The 23,033-nt window shown below is 43.4% G+C and overlaps 1 protein-coding gene across 3 annotated transcripts in view; it reads right to left on the reverse strand.

The window, feature by feature from the left end:
- Positions 1–23,033, reverse strand: part of pard3aa (par-3 family cell polarity regulator alpha, a) — a 281,463-nt gene that overhangs the window by 59,663 nt on the left and 198,767 nt on the right. For all 3 annotated transcript variants that reach the window (XM_037455958.2, XM_062559226.1, XM_037455956.2), the window contains 2 exons: positions 17,854–17,982; positions 8,373–8,675 (listed from right to left, as the gene is read on the reverse strand). In XM_037455958.2, the coding sequence (XP_037311855.2) occupies positions 8,373–8,675; positions 17,854–17,982 (432 nt within the window). The remainder of the gene's footprint in view (positions 1–8,372; positions 8,676–17,853; positions 17,983–23,033) is intronic.

A 23,033-nucleotide genomic window follows, 5' to 3' on the forward strand; every position in this document is an offset into this window, starting at 1 on the left:
TTGGAGCCAGAGGAAGAGGCAGCGCGTCAAAGACGGGGCACACATTTACTTCCACTCCATGACCTCGGAGGTGCTTAATCATATTTGACGTGCACCCTCTTATGCATGAAACAATTTTGCTGCAAATGTTGCATTTTGCAGAGTTTTCAGTTTGTTTCGAAAAGTGTAACCACTCTTTGGACCGCCGACGCACGCTATCCATGTTCGATCGCGCTGTTATGCCAACACTTCCGGTGGACGCTTCTTCGTTGGTGTTCAGCGGTTTCTTTTTCCGGTCGGCGCCGGCGGACTGAGAATCGAAACTAGGAATCGAATTTAAAACTTTTGAACGATACCGGGTAAATTGCAAAGCTAGTGCCGATTCCAATCGATCCTCGATACCCAAGCCAAGTTATAATGCAATGTAAGTCGCTTTGGATAAAAGCGTCAGCTATATGACATGTAATGTAATGTAATATTGACAGAATTCAATATCAAAATAATTGATCTGATCCTTTTTGTACTCAGTTGTTCAGTTAATTTCCTTAACTTACTGTACGATTGACCCTTGTTCTGTTGCTGTATAGATTAATTTCAGTTGATATTTGACCCTGTTTTTGCCCTCCAGTCTTCTACAAGTTATACGTATATACAGAGAGATGGAACCCCTAAACTGTCCCTTTCATTATAAAGTCAACGATCCCTTCCCAGGCTGGTAAACATCAGAGCACAGAAGGCTAAAATGCTGCTCCAAGGTCACTTTTCTGTGTTTTTCACTCGGCATAACTGCAGATGAAAGCAACGTGAGAGTCATCTGCTTGTCGCCACGGTTCACAGGACAAGACCACGCTCTGTAGTCACCTGCCTCTCAATCGCATTCCACACCTGATCTATTTCTGGTGCCGCTGTGTGAGAGCGGGGGGCGCCGGGGTCGACTGCAGTGACGCCTTGCTAGCGAAGAGAATCCGTGATTAGTTTATGAAACTGGTTTATCTATCATGTGAAAAACAGCATTACTTACAAAGGAGCCTCGCATTCACATAACAGCAGCACCACGGGGTGTGTTATTCAATCAAAAGAGTCCTCTCAGTGCAGTAATTCAGAGAAAAGTGCGTCCCAGATTTGCTAGCAACAAGTTCTCGGAGGGCTCTCCCCCCATTAGACGCTGTGACATTTTCAAAACAAATCATGGTGCTCTCTAAATTGTGTAGGAAAAACTTGGCTGTTAATTTGTGTAGTTTATTAATCTCTCCCAGGCGTGATACAGTCAGTTACGGTGTCAGGCATCTGCAATCTTCAGGAGAGTTGAGGGGGGGATTAACTGTCTATTTGCAGCAGCTGATTGCCGGGGACGAGATGCCCTCCGGTGACGATCAGTCAACGATGCTCCGGTACCCTTCGGCCTTATTCAAATCCTCCAAACTCCCCCTCCGCCGCTCCCCATTTTGTCTTCTGGGGCATGCCTGCCCTAAATGGCGTGCTCCCTTTCCCTTCATCTTCAAATTCATTAGGTACTGTATGCATGCCTTCCAGGCTTCCCATTTGAGGGATGTTGATAGAAAACATGCTGTACATGCAACCTCAATCAGCTCAATCCACTTGATGTAGAGTTGAAAGCGAGGTGGGTCTATATCCCTCTACCTCCCCCTCCTACTCCCCCTCTCGATCTGCTTTCAGGCTGTTTGCCTTCTTAAATGAACGTAATGGTACAAACGTAGGATAAATTGCCTTCTGTGTGCTCCATCCCATCACATTCATCCCACAGGGCCCTCTCTGAAGCAAATGAAAGTAGACCAGAAAAATAATTCATTGGCTTTGCCTGGGAGATACTCCGTTCTATCAGCGTGGAACCCCTGCGATAAGGCTGATGTACATTTGGTGCATTATTGCCACAGCACAGAGCAAGCTGGGAGGAAAAGGCAAAGGTCAGCGTGAGAATGCACCCTCATTTTGTTACCTGGTGTACACGTGGCTTTTCCAAAGCAGTCTGGGGACTGAAACATCACCTACACTGGTTAACCAGCTGCAGAGGATGGCTAAACCCGAGGCTTCACCTGGACTCATTCATTAAACCTGCAGCTCTCTCAGCACGGGCTGACATCTCAGACGAACTCTTGCCACCACCTCTATGTCCTTTTTTCTCATTCTCAATTAGAGCGGGAGAAGGCACTGCTGCACGCATTCACTGTGACACTAATTTCACACCCACACAAGGACACTCAGAGGGAGTAATGGAAAAACGGCAAAGGATGTCAGAGACAAACAAAAGGCAGCGGCGCAACATGGTGCCATGGCCCGGGGAACAAAACGTGGCACCGTCAGAGTCGACTGCAAGTTGTGTTCAGCTCGGCAGCCAACAGGAGGGGGAGAGACTGGATACAACAGGCCAAACACTCTGGAATAACAGAGATACCAATGCAAAAAGTAATTAGTTACCACTAATGTAAGTGTCGCATTAAAGCAAACTGCTCCTTGATGCTAGACATCAATTTTACTCCCTTGGGAACTACAAGAAAACGAAATTAGAGACCTACAGGCTGTTATTAAAGTCTTAACACAGAGGCAGGGCGTGTAAAAGATTCATTTGTTTACCAATGAATTATTGAGAGGTAGGATTTAATCAAAGCTACAGATGTTGCAGTCAGAAATTGTTGTTAATCTCACTTTGATTGCATCTAAGTGAAAATACAGACTATAAAATTCTCAGAGAGTGTTGATTGTAGAGTTAATTACAGATGCCAAATGAGATTAAAGGAGAGCGATTACTTCGGATTGGTCCGGAGTATCCGGCTGATCAAGGTCTGTAAGCATTGCCCTTCTGCATTTCTCTAAATATTAAACACAATGAGTATTGGTTCTTGTTGGAATGGCAATATAATGTTCTCAAAATGAATTGCTTGTAGGGATGATGGTCCAACAGTGAGATTGAAAGCATCATTGCTCTTGTGGGTTTTAAACCAGTGGACAGCTGTGGACGTGTCTTGCAGCAGATGAACATTTTTTGGACTTGAGTGGCGAGGTGGTGGAAGCGGGGTTGTTGCTGGGTGGAGGTTGTTGGCTGGAGGTACCTCGCAAACTTAAAAGCCTGACCTTTTATCAGCAGTGGAAAATGCATTAGCTACCTCATTATCCAATTTTAAGACCATGCAACGGTTCAGACTGAATTATAGAGTGGAGAGAGCAAGGGGAAAACACCATAATGTGTGTTTCTGTAGGTGAGGACTCTTTTTCCTCTCACTGCTGTTTGCCTTCAAGCCTCTCTGGAGCTGCTGAGTTCGCAGAGGACTTCAAGGGCTTTGCACTGCTGAGCTCCATATCTCTTTACCCCACTGCCCCCCTCCTTTAGCGCCCACCTCTTCCCCCCTGTGCTTCCCTGACTCTTCCTCGCCCATGCTCTAAGGAGCTTTAGAAACCTGACTGGGTAATGGGAGCAGCAGTCAATCAAATTGCGTTTTCAAAGGTGATGCTTTGTTTCACGCTCGCTTCCCACAAATCCCATCGAGCCTGGCACCTGTCAGGGTGTCGTTCTGAAACGCAGCATCCAACACCAGTCACCCAAAACCCCCCGGTCCCTCAGCAGATGGAGAGGTTGACTTGTCGACTGCCTGTCGAGAAATGAGGTCATTTATTTTAGCTGGGTCTAACTTTTGTCTTTTTTTCTTTTATAAGCTGACACCATGCAACTGAAAAAGAAAACACTTTGTCTGGCTCATGTAGACTTGGTTATAGAGCAGCATGTATATAGGTTTTAGGGTGAAAAATGATATTTACTTTTGCTTTATACAATGCTTTAACACATCCAATCATAAATTGATGCTGGATTTCTATTGGTGCCCTTCAGTTTTATGGAGTCTGACAGCATTGTCAAAACACAGCTGGTGCTGCCAGCTCTCATAACGTGGAGGTTGGCAATAAACTGTCAAACGAGCTCTTGTAGTACCCTGATACCGTGAAAGGCACAGTAAAACCCGATATGGCAGAACAGGCATGATCAGTGGACGCCCACAGAAACCACAGGCTCTTGTATCTCCAAGGCTTTACGGGCTCAGGTCTGACTCATTCCCTCTTTTACAGTGCCGGTGACCTTCCTATTAGTGCTCCATTAGCTGAGAGAGAAGCGTAAAGCTGGTCTGTTTTTCCAGGTGCAGCCTCTCCTTATAAACTGTAGTGGATAAACAAGAGCGCAGATTAACTTTATAATGGCATGAAAAGAATGCAAGTATCAAACGAGTTCAAGATGCAAAACTACGATGTACAGTGACTGACAATGACAAGCATGTGGACCCCACTTCCTCTAAAAAGGAGCGCCAAAGGGCCCCTTAGTGTCTCTAATTAGCTGACTGGATCTAAAAAAAAAGAAAATGAAAAGTCTTCTATTTCACTAAAACGTTGTGTTGTAATAACAGCACACAGGGATGTACAGTAAACAAAGCGATGAGAACTCAAACTCCTGGGCACTAGCAGCATTGTTCGATGTCTTTTCAGCAAGGCAAATGTTTGACTCGGTGTCTTTTAGATGGAAGATTCTGATTAGTACGAGTATAGCCATCCGCCATGAAACGCACCGCCTCTGTTCAGCATTAAGTGCGTTTTTCACCAAAGAAAAGAGAGAAAAGAAACTGTAGGCTGACAGCTTATTTCAACTCACTTTTCTTCCATTTACGTGTTCCCTGGAACCAATTTTACAAGGTACAAAGATTTGTGCACTTGTACGTAATGTCTAAAGGTCACCTGAACATAAGGAGATGGCTTCCACCATGGTAAAATCACTGTATAATAACTGGCGGACCGCGGTCCGGATTCGGACTCAGAAGCCATCTGAAACCTATAAAAATACGTTTGTGATTTAAACGTCACAGCGCATCTTTGGTCATCTTCACGGCTTAAAGCACAAACCAATTGCTTTACTGTTAAACCATCCCATTTGATACTACTCGACCAATCGAGTCTTTGTATTCGTATATAGGTAGCAGCAAATTACAAACAAAAAGACGGTAGGAAGAAAAGAAAGATGGGAAATTTGAGAAAAGATGTGTGAGACGGAGAAAGCGAGAGAACGGGACGGGTGAGGAAAAAATGGCGCTCTCTTGGTGCATAAAGAGAAGAGCGGACAGCGTTTAAAGTAGAGCATTTAATCCATAATAGACAGACTCGTTTCTGTTCATACTTCCCACTGCAACACTAAACCAGTGTCCCTTATGCTCAGAACCCATTGAAACACCATCATGAGGCACACATTTTTTTTTAAATGCAGCCCTACTTTTATTTAGTTAATAAAGAGAACATTTATATTTGCAGTCACACATGAATGTTCAGTTCTTTAGTAAAATTATGATCTTCCGCACCTTTGCTTCTAGAAATTTTCTCTAACTGGACCTCTTCACATTTTAGTTGAAATACAATGAAAATATATTATATTATAAATAATATATATATATATATATATACTGTATATAATTATATTAACCTACTGCATAAGAACATTTTATTCAATGCTTTAACATCTCTTTTCATTTTACTATTTTGGCATCAGTAAAAAGCTTGGGCTTGTCAATCAAAAGAAATAACGGTTGGAGGCAATTAGCATTTTGATCTTCAATGCATTCAGATCTGATGAGGGGATATGACTCTGTGAGCAAATAACCTCATATATCCCTTTAAAAGCTAGTCCTTAATCTGTGCCTTAGATCAGAGCGTGTTTCTCCGGGGCCCACCTCAGAAGGCAGTAACAGTATCCAGGTCGGGGTTAAACGCAACTCATTCTGCTCTTTCATTCTGAAGACTTACTGACAGCCGGGAATGAAGACTTGCTTGCACAAACCTCAGCGACTTCCTCCTCCCTTCAAACAGGAAGTCCTGCAGCTCCAAAAATACTGGATTAAATAGCCCTGGCAGGATAACAAAGTGAGTACATTGGAAGCCAAAGGGGATCTCTAAACGGAAAAACAAAACTTTTGGACAAAACTATGCCTTGATTCATGGAACCGGCAGAAATAATTGCTAATTCCGTTGTGTTGGCACTTTCTACTTGACAATAAAAGTTCCTATAAGTTTAATTTAGAAATGCAAATCCCTGTTTGTGTTTTTTATGATAGGCAAGTGACAGGAGTCTTGAATCTGAATGTGTTTCAAGCTCCTTTTTTGCAAATGGTAAATAGAAAGCCTCTGAGCTAAATAAGAACCAGCGCATATTATTATATCTCAAAGGCAGCAAGACACATATTACAAGCGTAAGGCCGGGCTGGCATACACAAGATATGCAAAGTAGTGAGAGGTGCAAAACAGAAATGCAGTGTTGAACATGCGGCGCATATTTCAAATCAAATCACAACACTCGCGACAGCTAATCCGGCCCCTGCAAATGAAACTCCATAGTGTGCTATCAATACTTTAAGGTCAGACCCCAACGCAAATATAAGCTTGTCTTTATAATTAGCATGCAACTCTCAGCTTTTTGTGCTGAAATACACCAGTGAAGGTGACAATACAATCTCCAGGAAACATGAGACCAGGAGGGAGAAGATAAGTGTTTTTTTATTATTTCACAGGCAATCTAATGGTTGGTATTATTATATTATTTGTTCTTTAACCTAAACAATGTTTCTAAGACAAGGAAAGGATACAACACCCAGGTGGTCTGAATAAACCAAGCAACCAAAAGTATTTGGAAATTATTTTTCAAATGGTATCTAAGCGATAAAGCATCTGGTAACAATCAGACCTCCTCATGCAAGACGCCCTTTGCACAACTCCTTTTTCTCTGTATTTCTCTGTGAGAGCCACTGAGCAGATTGCTATTAATATTTCTTCTGGCAAAGGAAGAGAATAAAGAATAGACAGAATATCTATCAATGACCAACACCTTAAGGTGTGATCACACATGCTCATTGAACACCAGTCAAGCATTGTCTTGCCTACTTCTTCACCTGGCCTTCAGGCTTATTATTGGATTGTACCTCGGAAAGTGGGATCGTTGACAGTAGATAGCTGTTCTGACGGAACGAGGCTATCCGCAGGAAACACATGGAGGTAACCTTCACTTTAGACATATGGATCAGTAGCCTTCACAGAGCCCCGGATGTATTGGCACATGGATTCAGCCGGCTATCAGTGGCGCCAGATAAGCTTGTCATATCAACTCTGACTGTCATGGGTGTGTTACAGGATGGGGAGTCAACCCCTGTAAATCCTCTATAAAAAAAACACACAACTACTCACACACTCACAGTCACACAGAGGCGCTCTGTCTCAGTCACACAGACACACACACAGCTTGGTAACACATGCACCCTACCCCACCTGAGCCCAGCAGTGAAAGGTCACACGCCCCCATGTGACAGCTGTCAATCAGGGGAGGTGGGTATTATCCGATGCATTAATAACACCCCTAAAGGTTCTAGGAGTCCATGGGAATATAAATCTCCTCACTTGTCACCACTGGATGTGACCTACAGGAAGCCTGTGACCCCTCAGAGCTTCTCTGGCACAAGCCCTTATGTTTAAGGAAAAACAAGTCTGGTTTGTAAAAGGTTGGCTTTCCTAAAAGAACATGCATAATGCTAAAGATACATTAAAATTCAAGAGAAATCAAATGCCAAGTCAAGTTGTATCAAGCCATTTACGCATTTCATAATTCTCATCAAAATGTTGTGTAAAATATTGTCACTATTATGATCCCTTGTTCGCTGTTTAGCGAAGTTTTTGGGTTTATTAAGATGTTGTTTATGTACAGGAGCTTAAACACATTAATAGCAACATATGAGGGAACTTCACATGGCCTTTTGGCAATAAGCTATCAACACACTAATATAAAACTAAGGCTCTGCGTGGCGTTGCCAACACATCAAATATGTGTTGACACGGAGGTTATATGTGCTGCAACCCCCAGTGACAAACAAGCCAAAGTCACGTGACTCTCAGCTGGGGAGGATTACCTGTGATCCAAGGATAATGAAAATAAAAGGACTGCCTGATATTACATTTTAACACAGGCAGAATGACTGATAGGCTCTTGTTGTTCTCTATTTTATTTATTTTTCACCTTGCCTTAGGATTGTGCCTGCCTGCACGGGGCAATGCCTCACGGGAAGCGACAGCGATAAAACCCTGTGTGAAATGCATTGTTTTTCTCTCCAGCGTTTGTCACGCATGACAAGAAAAAAGCGAGCAAACACAATCACACTGCTGCTAATACATTATACATGAGGCGTAAATGAACTGGATCGTTGCAAAGCTCAAGAGCAAGGCACAAAGCTGTTGAGTGTCCTCTGAATGAAGGAGAAAGGCAGCAAAGCACACTGTGGAGCTTTGAGTGGCTTTGAATGCGTTCATATATGCAGAGTCAAAGGCCTTGCGAGCGGCTGTGCATGGGATATTTTTTGTGCGCCCCCTACCTGTCTGGAGCTGCAGGGCGTCCGTTGCGTGGCTTGTTGACCCGGGCATACAGGGCCTCCAGGGGGGGACCCTTGTCCTGTAGACTCCCAGGAAGTGGAGGACTCTGGGAACTCTGGGGGAGATGGTAGTGGGGGCTGTAGGGCTCCAAGCTGCTGCTATCCACCGAGGAGTCTAATGATCCGATGCCGGCGTAGGTGTGCTCCTCATCTGAGCTCAAGGCCCCGCTGACGATGTCTTGGATCTCAGCGTATTCCCGCTCCTTTGTCTGATTCTCCCGAAACTCCTGCATCTTGGCATGTATTCTGTGAGAATTAACAAAAAAATGTCCCTCTGTGAATCATTGGAGAAACATTCAAAATTATTTTACACTCTCAAATTGTGGCAGACATACATAAAATTACTATGATGTTGAATTGTTTATGCTGTTAAAATATTGTTTTGGGTAAAATGTCTGGGTAAAATGTCTTAAATATTGTCAATTCCCTTCTGTACCTTATTGTGAAACTATGTATATGGATAACATAAGCTAATTCAGAAAATATATTGATTTGTCAAATATTAAGTGGTTCTTAAGATATTTTTTGTTTTGTGGTTTTGTTGATTTTCATTCTCTGGAAGCCGATATACAACTTTAATGTTGAAGCTCTGCAGGTGGAAACACTTTTTCATGTTGTTTTGATATGAAAGTAAAGGTTTCCATTGCATTTGCCTGGGAATGATGCTACAGTGACATGCATGTGTTTGGGCAGACCAACTGTATCCAGCTGGAGACAAAAGGGAGATATTTGATGATAGCTGACGTACTGAGTGGGGGGTGTATTAAAAAATGTACAGTAAGCAGGCAACCGGGGATAATGAGTTGGGAATAAAAGAAAGCAAAATAAACTAGTATGTTCCACCACTCACTCAGTCCACTCAGAGAAGCAAACATTAGCATTCCAACTTTAAAGTTTGTTCTTTGGTATTGATCATTCTTGACCTGAGGCAACTTCTAAAGTGGCTTCCTTCTCTCAAGTAACAGGGAATGACGACAGAGAATAATGTCTTCTACTGTAGTGAGAGGATTATTATTCAAATACATCTTTCCATGAGCCATGAGAGGGCCGCGGCGAGTGCACTGATCTTATCCCTCAGGTCCTCTAAGAAGAGGAGGTGGGAGGGAGAGAGTCAGACCTCCTCTTCCTCCTTCCAGGCCTTCCTCTCCCTACATGCTGTGGCTCTCCCCAGGACCTCTTCCACACAACAGAGCCTTTCACATGGTCTTTTCCTGTATCTGAGAATGTGAACGCCCATCTGTCCCCAGCTAACAAGGTTCAGTCATGGTGCTGCGTGGGAGCGAGAAGAGCTGGCCGGGGAGGAGCGGGGGAGGTGGACAGTGGGAAGCAGAAAGAAAGGAGAAGGGCAGAGGGGCTTGGGGGGGTATTGACCTCCCACTGCGGTGACCCTGGCAGCAGCCACCAGCGGACCGCTCAGTGCTTCCAGATGTAGGGTAACACACACAACAAAACACAAGCACGCTACCTCCCGCTGGTGCAAGACTTCCCTATTACCTCAGGTTATAACTAACCTCTGAACCCCCCCACCCCACCCCACCCGCCACTGCTGCTGCTGCTATCCCCTAGATCCCCCTAGCCCAACTCCCTCTCCTGTGTCTGTGTATTTTAGTAACAGTAATCACATTTCAAACAATCCCCGTTCTTCAATGCCAAATTAACCCAATTCCCATATCCCACCCATAGACTGCCTTGTTTATTTTTAGCTGTCAAAAAATCCCATTTTCTCAGCATTATCTGCCAAATGAGATTTTGATGGAGGCCTGATGCAATGTTGCATGATATGCAGACATCCCTAAAGCCCCTTAGCTGGTTTTGTGTTTCATTTGCATTGGCAGAGACCAGGTACATCACGGCAATGACCAAGTCACAGTTGTCACTTCAGTCAGGATATAGAAAACGAGCCTCTCGGGGAGAAAACCCTAATTCCCAGAAGCCCCTTCACCTGCGGCAAAAATGATGTCAGATGTCTGCCAGGAAGGACCAGACAATGATGTTACGACAGGTTCACGGAAGTCCGTTGGGATCGTTGAACCCTCTGGCATTTTATATACTAATCAGATTCATAAAAACGGCAATATTGACATTTGGGATGAGATAATGGCCTTGGCCTGACTGGCGACATGATTCTAAAAAAGAAAGACTTCTCTTCCAGGCCTGAGGGACTCTAACAAGGATAAGCTAATAGGTGCATTTCAATGAAAGGATATTAACAAGCAAAATTTCTAAATGAGCTCACAAATGGGTGATGCAGTCAGGCGGTCGGCAGTCATCATGAAGCGGAATTACGCTTCAGGAAGCCAGAAAAGGAAGAAGAAAGAGGAACAGGAGGATAATAAAAAACAAGATAGTGGTAAGTGATAAATTACACTGGATAAAATAGTTCTACTTGTCTTGGTGTAATTTTGCAGCAGGTAGGCTATCAAAAATATGTTTATGTTAGTCCGTTAGACAGAGACATAGTTTTAACTTGCCGCAGTGCTGTGTCCCGTGTTGTTAAAATAGATCAGAGTTTAAAAAAACAAGTGACATTCAACTGTCATTCTAGGGGATTTCTGCCCAAATCAACAAAGCTGCCATATGATGGCACTCTGCCGATTGGGCACTCGCATGTGCTGTACCTGACTGCCTGACCCTCAACGTGCACCTGTATTGAAAACAGTCACCCTAAACACTTCTAAAACACATTGCTGCCACCGCTGTTTATCAAAACAATACTCTGTACTGTACTAGCTCGTTGCTGGCTGTGTCAGATCATCCTACTAAATTGACTAAACTAAGCTTAAACCCTTTTTGACCGCCAAGGGTGCATCACTAAAGTAGGACGTGATCGTAAATAAATTAACAGGTTTCGCCATTGTTGTTAGATCTGGACGAGCGGAGCGCTGGGACCCAGAAGAGGCTAAACGTGTGACGTCAAACGTGACATATCATGACGTATCATAGTACCACCAAGAAATAAAAACTACTTTCACCCCTGCTTGTGCCCATTAGCAAATGTCAGCATGCTGACATGCTAAACTCAGATGGTGAAAACATGATACCCACTAAATGCCAATATGTATGACATTAACATTTAGCTCAAATGCATTTTCAGTAAAAACAAAAATATATAGTATATAGTTGCTAGTGTGCTAGTCTTATCAACTGAACAAAGAGGCATTTATAGTGAACGTACTCCACCTGCAAAACAGTCACAAATATTTGACTTTAAACTCCATTAAAAAAAGTCCCAATAGGGGTTTAGAAAAACATAAAGCAAATTAGTAGTATATTCATGTATTTAGTAGGAAAACAGGCTTTTTTCTGCAGAGTAATATTGGCTCCAAACCATACATCCACACCTGCTCACAGAGTTCTCCTTGGGCAACCTGCGACTGCTGCTCCACTTCCAACCCCCCTCTTCTCCCACTCTCTCCTGAGAAGCCACCCCCGCTTTCTACCATTTACTCCATTAGCCAATTAATGGCCCAGCATGTTAACATTGAGGAAAGGGCTGCCCACACTGAACACATTAATACTGTACAGCCCCAATTACCGGCCCCTCTACTCTCTTCCCCTCTTACCAGACACACAATGATCGAGAGGAGGGGACACTGGAGCTTCTAATTCAACCAGCACCGGGCTATTTCACATAAAAAAGGGGACAGTCGCGATTCATTTCGATTTGAATTAGACGGATGAAACAAAAATACACTATGAATCAGTAGTAAAAAGTAGCTTGCAAGCCTGAAAAGTGTGGGCACCCCTCAGCAAAACCCCAAAACTATGGAAGTAAATCTGTGCCATCGGGGGTTGAAATAAAAAGTTGATTGAATTTCTAGCACTGAATATTTATGCATTGAAATTATGTACCTGAATGTTTTTCAACATTAAAACACCGCAAAAAAATTCAACCTAAAAAAAAAAAATGTTGAAATATTCGAAATGGAGGCTACAATATTCAACCGCAAAAAATTCAACCTTGGCACACCAATATGCGGAGGCTACAATATTCAACCCAAATAAATTCAACCTTGGCACACCAACATCCGGGACACTAAGGTAGAGCAATCGATTCTAGATTCAAGATCAGTAGCGTGCGTCAAGCTAAAGGAGCGAGCACCCAAAACACCTTCGGCTTCGGATTGTATCCATGTCCAATAATAACGGGACTTTAACTCTTCTTCATGCCATCAGTGTGGCAACGTATGAAGAAATACATAAAAGAACATATAATGTTCACCCTAAACCAAAACGTTTGCTTGCCACTGACGATATACAACTCTATTAAAATATACAAATCAACTGAAATCGATTAAGCTCGGTTGGCCGAGTGGGTAGCACAGCCGCTCTGTGGCACTACGTTATTTTGCGCGACACGGTTCGAATCCCGGTTGTGGCGGACTTTTAATAAATGTTCTTTTATGTATTTCTTCATACGTGGCAGTGACGTAGTGCTCACTTATACAATCGTAATCGCTGCAATGGATATGGGATGCATTTTTGAACATTTTCAGAACAATATGTTTGCAAATGTGTGACGACTCAAGTGACGGAGGCAGACAACACCTGCTTGCCGGGGGGAAACAAACACGCACCCGTAGCCAAACCAGTAGGTTCAAAAACCAGTAGGCACGTAACACCGGGGGAAAACAAACACGCACCCGTAGCCAAACCAGTAGTTCAAAAACCAGTAGGCACGTAACACCGTCACTGAAAATGGGTTCTCGTTTCAGACTTTACGAGCAAATACAGGATCCCTTTGAGATAAATTCTAAAGCCTCGCATTAAGACGTACATCCCTTTATGTAAGACTCTGCGCTACTTGCAGGTCGCTGTGTTGTGCCAGATCCTCAATAAAGTTTACCCATGGTCATGAAGACTCATTTAACGTTACGTGGACTTTGAATGTCGCTTAATACCCAACTGAGATCGGCTTGTGCCGCTGTGAAAAAGGATCCTTCCACCGACGCTACTGCGGTTATTCCTGCATGTCCTGTCGGGTTTATGCGTCTGCGCGCTCCGTTAAAGCCGCTGCTCCGTTAAAGCCGCTGCCCCCCCCCCCCCCCCCCACTACGATACAGCGGCTCATCTGCCTCTTCAAGCGCGTTCCTGGTTTTCAAAACTCCGCCAATCACTCCTAACAGCTTGTCGAAGGATCTCAGCATTATTAAATTAATTCAAAACTAGAAGAAGAGGCGTATTGTGAGCGGCTGTACGCTCTCGTTTAACTTCCGCTTAGTTCATGTCCAACACAGTCTGTTAATGTACAAATGTCAGCTGTCTATTACGGAATCTTACAGACACAAACCACACTGATGACATGAAGAAGAGTTAAAGTCCCGTTATTATTGGACATGGATACAATCCGAAGCCGAAGGTGTTTTGGGTGCTCGCTCCTTTAGCTTGACGCACGCTACTGATCTTGAATCTAGAATCGATTGCTCCTCCTTAGTGTCCCGGATGTTGGTGTGCCAAGGTTGAATTTATTTGGGTTGAATATTGTAGCCTCCGCATATTGGTGTGCCAAGGTTGAATTTTTTGCGGTTGAATATTGTAGCCTCCATTTCGAATATTTCAACATTTTTTTTTTTTAGGTTGAATTTTTTTGCGGTGTTTTAATGTTGAAAAACATTCAGGTACATAATTTCAATGCATAAATATTCAGTGCTAGAAATTCAATCAACTTTTTATTTCAACCCCCGATGGCACAGATTTACTTCCATACAAAACCCTCAGCATTAGACCGTCTAATGCTGAGGGTTAAAGTTGAACATAATCCACTGACTGACCCTGTTCTCAAGATGATTATTATCTTATTCTTTCCTGCTTAAAAACCGCCGTTGCATGAGCTTAATTTCTTCACAAGTGTGAAAGCCGACAGACATATCGGGTAAATACTGTAACACACTATATGGGTCCAACGAGAGCTCACCGCAAGTCCTTCCTCACTACACTGAATCTATCTCACAGTTTATCCAACAGGATGCTTTTAGGGGGGACTAACAAAGCCGGCATACTCCATCTCCATATGTTAGTCAATGTGTGATCTACCAAGGGGAGGTGGGAGGCTGAGACACTCGTTTTGAAGTCAACACACTTAGAAGCATGAAAGCCTGCCTCCTCAATATGCATTGTTGCCAGGCTGAATGAAACAGAATGTATTTGCTCTCGTACTTTCTTTCACCAGACCACCTTGAATTCTTTTTTCTTTTTAATGCAATCTCACGAAGACATGTTCTATTGTTCTAAAGTGCAGATGGAGAGAACGATGTACCTGAATCTGATCGAAGTGCAGTTAATGACTCCGAGCTGTCTGTACTGAATCGCTAAAAAGCCTCCGATAGCTCATCTTTTGTGTTGACACTTGGCCCAAAACCGCATAATGCAATCACGGAGATAATTGTCAGAGTTTCCGCGGTGTTAATTCAAAGTGTTAACAATCACATTAACTGGCTGTAGGTATCAATATAATTACAAATGTAATCACACTTCCCAATCAGCCAGTTGGAGCTTCCTTTGAACTCGCTATGCAAATGAGATGCAAATAGGATAGAGAAATAATGAGATGGTTTGACAAAGTGGAATGATATCGTTGGTACCACAATCACTGTGATAGGAGGGATGTGCCTTATAGCAAATTGCTTTACTTTTTCTTTTTTTTCAGAGGCAGCATTGTACCCCGAACAAAATTCTCTTTTGTTAAATCAAATAAATAATAAATTGTCAGGGCAAATCCAGGTTATATGAATTGTGCTGATTGACCCACTGCCGAATCAATTGTCAGTCTGCATTCATCTGAAGTAAGCAGGAAGTCCAACATCACACACACTAGAGGTTGCATTTAAAAAGAAGGGTGGAAAAGCAGCGATGTCCTCTGCAGTGGTTCAGGAGAGTGGCAGTGGAGTGTTGGCAGCTGATTAAAAGCCAACCAAAGCAGAGCAGATAAGAGAGAATGGACATCATAATCGGCTGCCAGTGAGAATGGAGTTGAGTTCAGGCGGAAAATGAAGGAAAATTGTCAGGTTGTCTTTGTGTGCTCCCCTTTTTGGTTGGGAAAATATAGTTTGAGGGCTAACACGCACAAAGATAAGTCCGAGAGCGATAGAACCTCCACCAACCCCATCCACCCAGTGTTCGTTCACTCTCCCTTCTCTCCCCCGTGGCCTTGCATCAATGAGGGCCGTGGCCTCAGAAACCGCTGCTTTCCTTACCATCCAAGGTCCAATCAGAGGGCTTGTTGTCTCCACAGTCCTCTCAGCGGGAGCCAATCAGATAGAGGTGTCTTGGATGCTGTCCACAGGCATACAGAGAGCGGAATAATAGCTGCTGCCACCGCTGGCCGTAGCTGATATTTAGATCAGCCAAACCACAGGCTCTAATGTCGCCGTGATGAGACACGAAACATTCAATCAAAGGAGCCCTGTTAAATCTCCCAGATTTGAGCAAAACCAATGCTGCCGGTGAGCCCTCTTTATGCACCGCATTTTGCAATAAAAGATGACGTTTGATGGACTCTCTTCTCCATGGTCCTCCGTCTATAGGAGGCTGATAATATATCAATGGAGGAAAAGGTTCTATATGCAAGGGCCACAGGCCAAACCAGAAATAGCATGAATCTTATCCAGGTCTGAGTTTAAAATATATAAATGACCTTTGCTGCCTCGATGCAGCATATAAAAGGGCAGGTTTTGTGAATTAGTCTGTCTCACCTCTTCGCTGACTCCTATTTTGAATCACTAAAAGCCCTTGTCAAAACTATCTGCTTGAATTAACGATCACTAATGTCAGCCGAGCCGGGGGTTTTGGCTGCGGCCCATCTCAGGGGTCGCTGAAACGCAGGGCTGGCTGAGGATTGCCAGCTCCGACAACCCGCTGCGGTCAGATCCATGGTTTTATAAACGCACTCTGAAATGGTCCTGCTCCGTTGAGGCAGTGTAATCAATCACAGAATGTGGCCTAAAGCACAGCACAACTGAGACAATCAAATGTAGCACTTTGGGAGTGTGATACAGTAAGGCCAACAACAAATACAACAAGTTATGTATTTCTAAGCTGTCGTCCAGCTGAACCCTAATGCTTTGAATATCGACTTGTCCTCGTGGCCTGTTGGTTTATTAATACCGACCACGTTTCCCCTCGGGATTCCTTTTCCATTAACCGACAGACAATCCTGGTCCGCCTGAGCGATGAGACTTGGTAACAGGTACAAAAGGAGAGAATTAGGTTGCCCTCACAAATGCATAAAGGACACAATCCAGAAGGTGAACAAAGAAAAGAGAGTGCACCACATGACAAAGGAGCGGACAAAGACATTTGGTTACGGCGGTGAGAGACCAGAGGCAGGACTTAGTGTGTACGTGTTTGTGGGCGAGGACCGGGTTGTGAGGGCATAGGATCTACATATCTCGTGCCCACTGTGTGTCTGTGTTGGTTCTGCTGGTTAGCATGGCAGTCCTTTGGGAGCCTCTCAAAGGGGCCGGATCAGAATGGGGAGCCAGGCCCGCCGGTCTCCAGGGTGCACCGAGGGAAATGTGTTGGGCCCTCAGCCATGTGGGCTCCGCTGCCTCAGTGGAGAGGACCATCGCTGTAGGCCATAGTTGAATACCTAAACATAAATGTGCTCCATCTTTTTGGTGCGAGGCCTCCAGATGTTCCATTCAACAAGAAACAGGCCTTTTGTGAGCATCCTTTTTTTGTGTGCACACTTGTGTGCATTTGTGGGACCATGCATTTTCGGCATACCATCCTTCCCTTTTCTCTCTTCGCCGTGAGAGGGAGCGGTATCAAGCCCTATTGTTTCTATTCAATTAGCTGTCATTACCGACCGCAGTTTGATTACCGAGTTCATTTGGCTGCTGGAGAACAATGGAGGCAGCGAGCTATCTTTTAATTCGGCCTTGCACTGGTATTGTCTTTCCCTGCTGGAGAGAATTAAATGGGGCTTGTCTTTGAGGGATGAGACGCTGCCCCAAAAGCAATGCCTCGCCTTACTCTTCGGGATGTCCCGATGTCCACGAACACCGGAGGGTGCAGAGCCAAGACAGGCGGATTAAAAGGAACAGTGCATTCTTGAGCGATTAACAACCTGGGCAACTGCAGGAGAAGACAAATGTGGGGCGACATTGATTTCACTATCATAATGAGCACCATTCAATCATGCCAAATCCACAGGGGCCCACGAGCACCATTAAGAGGTCAGCGCCTCCGAATGGCACAGGAACAGCGATCTATAAATGATCTATGTAATGTACTAATATAAAAGAAAGGGACATTTCACAAATTGACATCTGATTACTTTCCCAACCGTGGTCCTGCCATTTTGCTAATTAGGTAGTTTGCTTATCTTCCGGGCAGCACTATTATTTTTGGTGTCTTTTCTTTGTTCAGCCAGGCCTTTTATTGTTTAGGCCTATAGCGGCCAGGTCTCTGTCTGAGCACTCACCTCTCTTGTTCCATCCTCATTCCCATGGTCTCCTCCTCTGACGCCTGCTTGTCCTCAGCTTTAGATTTACTGGAGCCCTTCCTCTCACTCCTGTCTCCTGGCCGCTCATCCTTCCGGTGCTTTCCGAACCTGAGTAAAAGAGAGGAGCAGGGAGGTTTTAATTGAAGCCCTGACTTTAATAATTTCCAACCCAATGTGAACTGTTTTTTTTAATTATTTATAGCAGCACCTCTATTCTTTTCAGGTGAATTCCTCAGAAGGAAATTAAAGTGTCAAACTGTCAAAATCTTGAGGTTGGGTTTTTACTGGAAAGGCAGCTAAGGAGGAGTCTCCCCGGGCTACCATTTGTAGCAGAATAACTTTCTTTTTTCATATGAATGCAATCAAAGCGTATCAAGCCGTATATAAAGATAACTCGTAACATTGAATACAGTGAATTCAGTGGGTCTGAAAAGTAGAAAAGGGCCCTTTTTTTAGTGGGGAGGATGAGCTCCCCGTTTCCCCAGGTGAGCTGTGGGGTGTACGTAGAGTGATGGGCCCAGTGACAGCTCATGATTTAGTTTTAGATTTAGTTTTGAGCGAGGAGGGAACAAGCTACCTGCAGCCAGGCAAAATGTAAGTGGCGGGAATGGCCGATACCGCCGGTATCATTTGGTACTTTTTGGGAAGCAAACTTACACTTTAATGAAGGTAGTGACACGATGGCGGCTGTAAATCCGTAACTTTAGCTTTACAGCGAGGTGAAAATGAGCCGAGCCAATGATCGGATATTCCTCAGGTCGGAACAACTCCGTGCCAGGCAAATAAATGACTGGAGACTTAGACGAGTGTGAGAAAATGATGAGGAATGGAAAACAAAAAGAGGGGATGCCTGCTGTGACAGGGTATGCTGTGCAGCCCTTTTACAGGTCTGCATACGCACGCGCACACACACACATACAGAAAATATATACAACTATTAACTTGACTGCCCTAGTTACTAACTTATTACGCCAATGTGCTCAAAGAACAGCTGTCAACTATATTTGTGTGCAAAGAATTCATAGGTAAAAGACAGACTGATGAGACAGAGCAGCAAAGGCAATATCGAGAAAGTATGATGTCATTTCCTGCTGCTCCACAATGGTGCCAGCTGTGAAGGAAGTGTTAAACAGCAGGATACCGAAAGAGGAAGTATTACAGACTACTATCCAGGCAGTGCACATGACGGCAATTTTTACACACGGTGATGCCCATCTGCATGCCATATGCAGTAGATATACTGCATTCAAAGCCTCATTCAACGTCGTTCAATGTCTACATAGAATGCAACTATTTCATCATCATGTTTCAAGGCTAACAGGTTGCTTTAAATAATTACAGTTGAGGGATTATGTCACAGATCACATTTAGGGGTGTGTGTGGGGGGGGGGTGCAGCACATGCTTGACATAAAAACCAAGTCAGAGTGAGAACAAAGTAAAATCACTATCAAAATATCAAAATATCAATGGAATGATGATAGAAATGTGTTCTAACTGATGAGTCTTCTGATGGAAGAACTTGCCTCCTTTAATTATTACAACCCACATCAAACTCCAGTCACTCATTAGGTGTTCAGAGGATAAGTGGTGACTCTGAAGTGAATTTCACCAAGGTTGGCGAGAAGTTTAATCTATTTGAAACGATATGAAAGAATATGAGGTTTTATGCACTCACTAACCAATCAAATTGCACGGTATGTTTGCCAAAATATATTTTCACCATTTCATCAGTTTATCCTATTACACATTTAAAAGTTTGAAATTAGAATTATCCGCATTTGTTCCCTGACTTATAGCTAGATAAAAATGTTTGGTGAGGTGAGATATTAACCTCTGATCCCTGAATTTAAGGAAATTCTGTGCCTCAAGGTGGTATTATTTTCATATACAGTATAAAGTAAAAAACATAACCGATTAAACATGTTATTACTGGAATTGCATAACATTCACAAAAAGTAACTATTTATTCTGTTCCACATGTGTTTCGTACCTATGCAATACTTGTTGTATTGTTGTTGCTGGTTTAAAATGTGAAAACACAATAAATGTAATTGCAGTAAACCTTGTACTTCATAATTGTCAGGTTGGTGGACGCTGGGGCACTTATATGAACAAATCTGATGGTTGTAAAAACAAGGCAATAATCAAAAGTATACAGGCAAGAGGCCATGTGAGATTTGAGAAAAAAAATCAATAAATATAATCACAGAAAAGGACTGAGTTTTATTAACTCTTTATATTACATAACTTCGTAACTTTATGTTCTAGCATTGTGCACACGGGTACCGATTATGTTGTTCCACGTGGGCTTTTTTGAGCTGTCCTGTTCAATTTCAGACTGGGAAATAGGAAAAAGCATTAAGCTGCGCGGTCTCGGAGCCCCATGGTGCTTCAATCCCAGTTTGTTTTTACCTTCCTCATAGCTGAGCTTTATTTGACAGTTTTGACAGTTTTGTCAAGCTGGAGAAATGAGATCAGACAGTTACTTTGGGCCAGTGGAAGTGAATATCGTCATGGTATGGGACATTCTTTCTCTCTCGGATGTTTATTATTCTACTTTACATTAAAAGTAGCCAGGACCTTTGTTGAAATAGTTTCTCTTTGCTAGTAGCTGCTTTGTAATTTTTCAAATGTACTGTGGCCCGGTGAGAGATTATGTTTTGTGGTTGCAGAGAGGTTAGGGGAGCCTTTGTAGCACAGATAGCATACATTACCTGATTAATTAATCAACAAATGGCTCTAGTAAGGCATAAAACTCGAAAGCTGGGGCTGGGCATGCTAATAATAGCGAGCCTGCTATCTATCACCAGGGCAGGTGACAGCTTCCCTTGCCTCACTTCAAGGACTTTCATTAACTTCCTGAGGAAAATTCACCTTCCTTTTCCTTTTCTAATTTTTTCTCAGTCCTTTTTGCTCAGACACTTCATGTCAAAAAGACAAAACATAAAATAACCCAAGGAGAGAAAAACTTTTTTTTCCTTCTTTTTTCCTCTGGATCAACATCAATACATTGAGGGATTTGTCACAGGGAAACATATTTGCGGATTACACCGAGCGGGACTGTGGGCGTGCAGCGGCTCCTCTAAGAAAAGGCTATTCCCCCATGGCTGGTGGAGGCGGAGGGGAGGGACGGAACTACCCGAGCCTTTAGCATTCTATCGGGACCTTTGCTGGTTCACAACGTGGCTGTGCCCTCAGCTTCAGCCCTGCCAGTACGGACCGCGGTGGAACAAACCCCAGAGTCAAATTTAAACACTGTACATATTCTAAGCAGGAGAATATCTCTGAATGAGAACTGCAAACTAGTATCGACTTTCATACCTGTCTCTGGAAGATAAGTGTCTCTTTTGAGAAAATAAATGGATCCAATAAAAAAAAACCTCTTGATTCTGTATTGGCACCTTGGCATTAATCAGGGCTGGCATCAGCGCAGTTGTATTGAGAGTGAGTTTGATGAGGCTTGATAATAAGGTATTGATTGGCAGCTACAACTCATGAGTAGAATGACAATGGAGTAACTACAGTAGTATTTAGAAAGAGAACTTTATTGGGTCCAAAGTCAGACTAGTGTCTTTGAACATCAGTATGATTACCACCTGGGATTATTATGGCATTTTTTGTTTTTAGATAAAATAATACAATATTTTACTTTTTAAATACTCATTCTTGACAGCAAGAGATTAATGGAATATAAAAAAAATCTCCACTTGCTAGATTGTGGAACTGTGGATATTTCCATTAATGGCGCGTTTCCACCAAGCGGTACGGTACGGGTCGGGTTGGTACCCAAAAATCCGCACCGTACCGTACCACTTTTTGGGTATCCTTTCGTTAGGGTACTTGGCACAGTTGTTTGGTACTAAAGGGTGGAGCTAGACTCACTACAGAACGTTGATTGGTTGAAAGAGTGTCGTCATTTGCGCGTGCCGCAAGGGGAAATACAACACACGAGGCGCCATTTTTAAACTACAACACCGTCGCAACAATGTCGCCGCGCAGCATTTACTTTAACAGCCACATATCGAGAAGCAAGAACAGGATCGGCTGTATGTCCTCCATTGTTGTTTGCGGTTAGCGGAATGACTTCAATCTACTTTCCGTCCAATACCGCGCCTATCAAGTGACGTTACCACTACTTTCTGGAATACACCACGCCTATCAAGTAAAGGTACTGTTGGCGGTTGAAACGCTCGCCAAATCATGGTTAACAGACCCGACTCGTACCGTACTGCTCGGTGGAAACGCGCCATAAGGCTACTCTAAGCTATTTAAAGTGAATTGCAATGGTCACTATTGCTGCCAGCAGCTCAAACTTACGTCTGAGTTCGAGCCACGTCAACAACAATATGCCATTTACATCCTCATAAACTCCGATCTTATTTTTGTGCCTCACTCCACCAAAGCGAAGCCCGGTTTAATGATCCGTCCCTAAGCATCTATCTAACTGTGGCGAGCAGCGTGTAAGAGTGATGAACACACAAATGATGTAGAGGGGCCGTCAAAAGACAAAGAGCGATGGTGGGGCGAGAGGCCGATCGCCTAGCCCACCTAGCGTCGGTGGAAAGATGCTCAGTCAATACAACATGAGCACAAACAGCTGAGTAAGACGCAGATTTGATCGGGAGATGACGGGAATATTTACGACCTTTAAGCTGCGTTCAGAGCTCGAGCTGTTTCGCGCTATTCATCATTGCTCGACTCCGATAACATCTGATTGGCCATCAAATCTCATTTGGGTGGTGTGTAATCTAACATGTGTCAGTCATAATATATGCTTTATTAATGTTGTGACTGCCACTGGCGCAATGAAGCATTCACAGTCAAATTAAAGTGTTCAATCAAAGTGTCCCGGCTTTTGCTGACTGCATCTCATAAAATCAAATGTTTTCAAATGCAGTCGCACATTAGCCATATTCCTGAGGAGCTCGCTCTGTTGTACGTGTCTGCTATTAGTATAAAATAATTCAGTAAATAGGTTCTCCATTCAATATGATACTTCCTCATATATCACTGAATACAGAAGGGTTTATACAGTGGACAGTCGAGGCCTCATATATCATCTTTATCGATTTACAGGGTAATAATACTTCAAGGCTGCAGCACAACATGGGCGGGGAAAAAAGACAGAATTTTCAAAGCGGGAGGAAAAGTAAATTAT

Source organism: Pungitius pungitius, chromosome 19 (assembly GCF_949316345.1).
Source record: "Pungitius pungitius chromosome 19, fPunPun2.1, whole genome shotgun sequence".
Classification (NCBI taxonomy): Eukaryota; Metazoa; Chordata; class Actinopteri; order Perciformes; family Gasterosteidae; genus Pungitius; species Pungitius pungitius.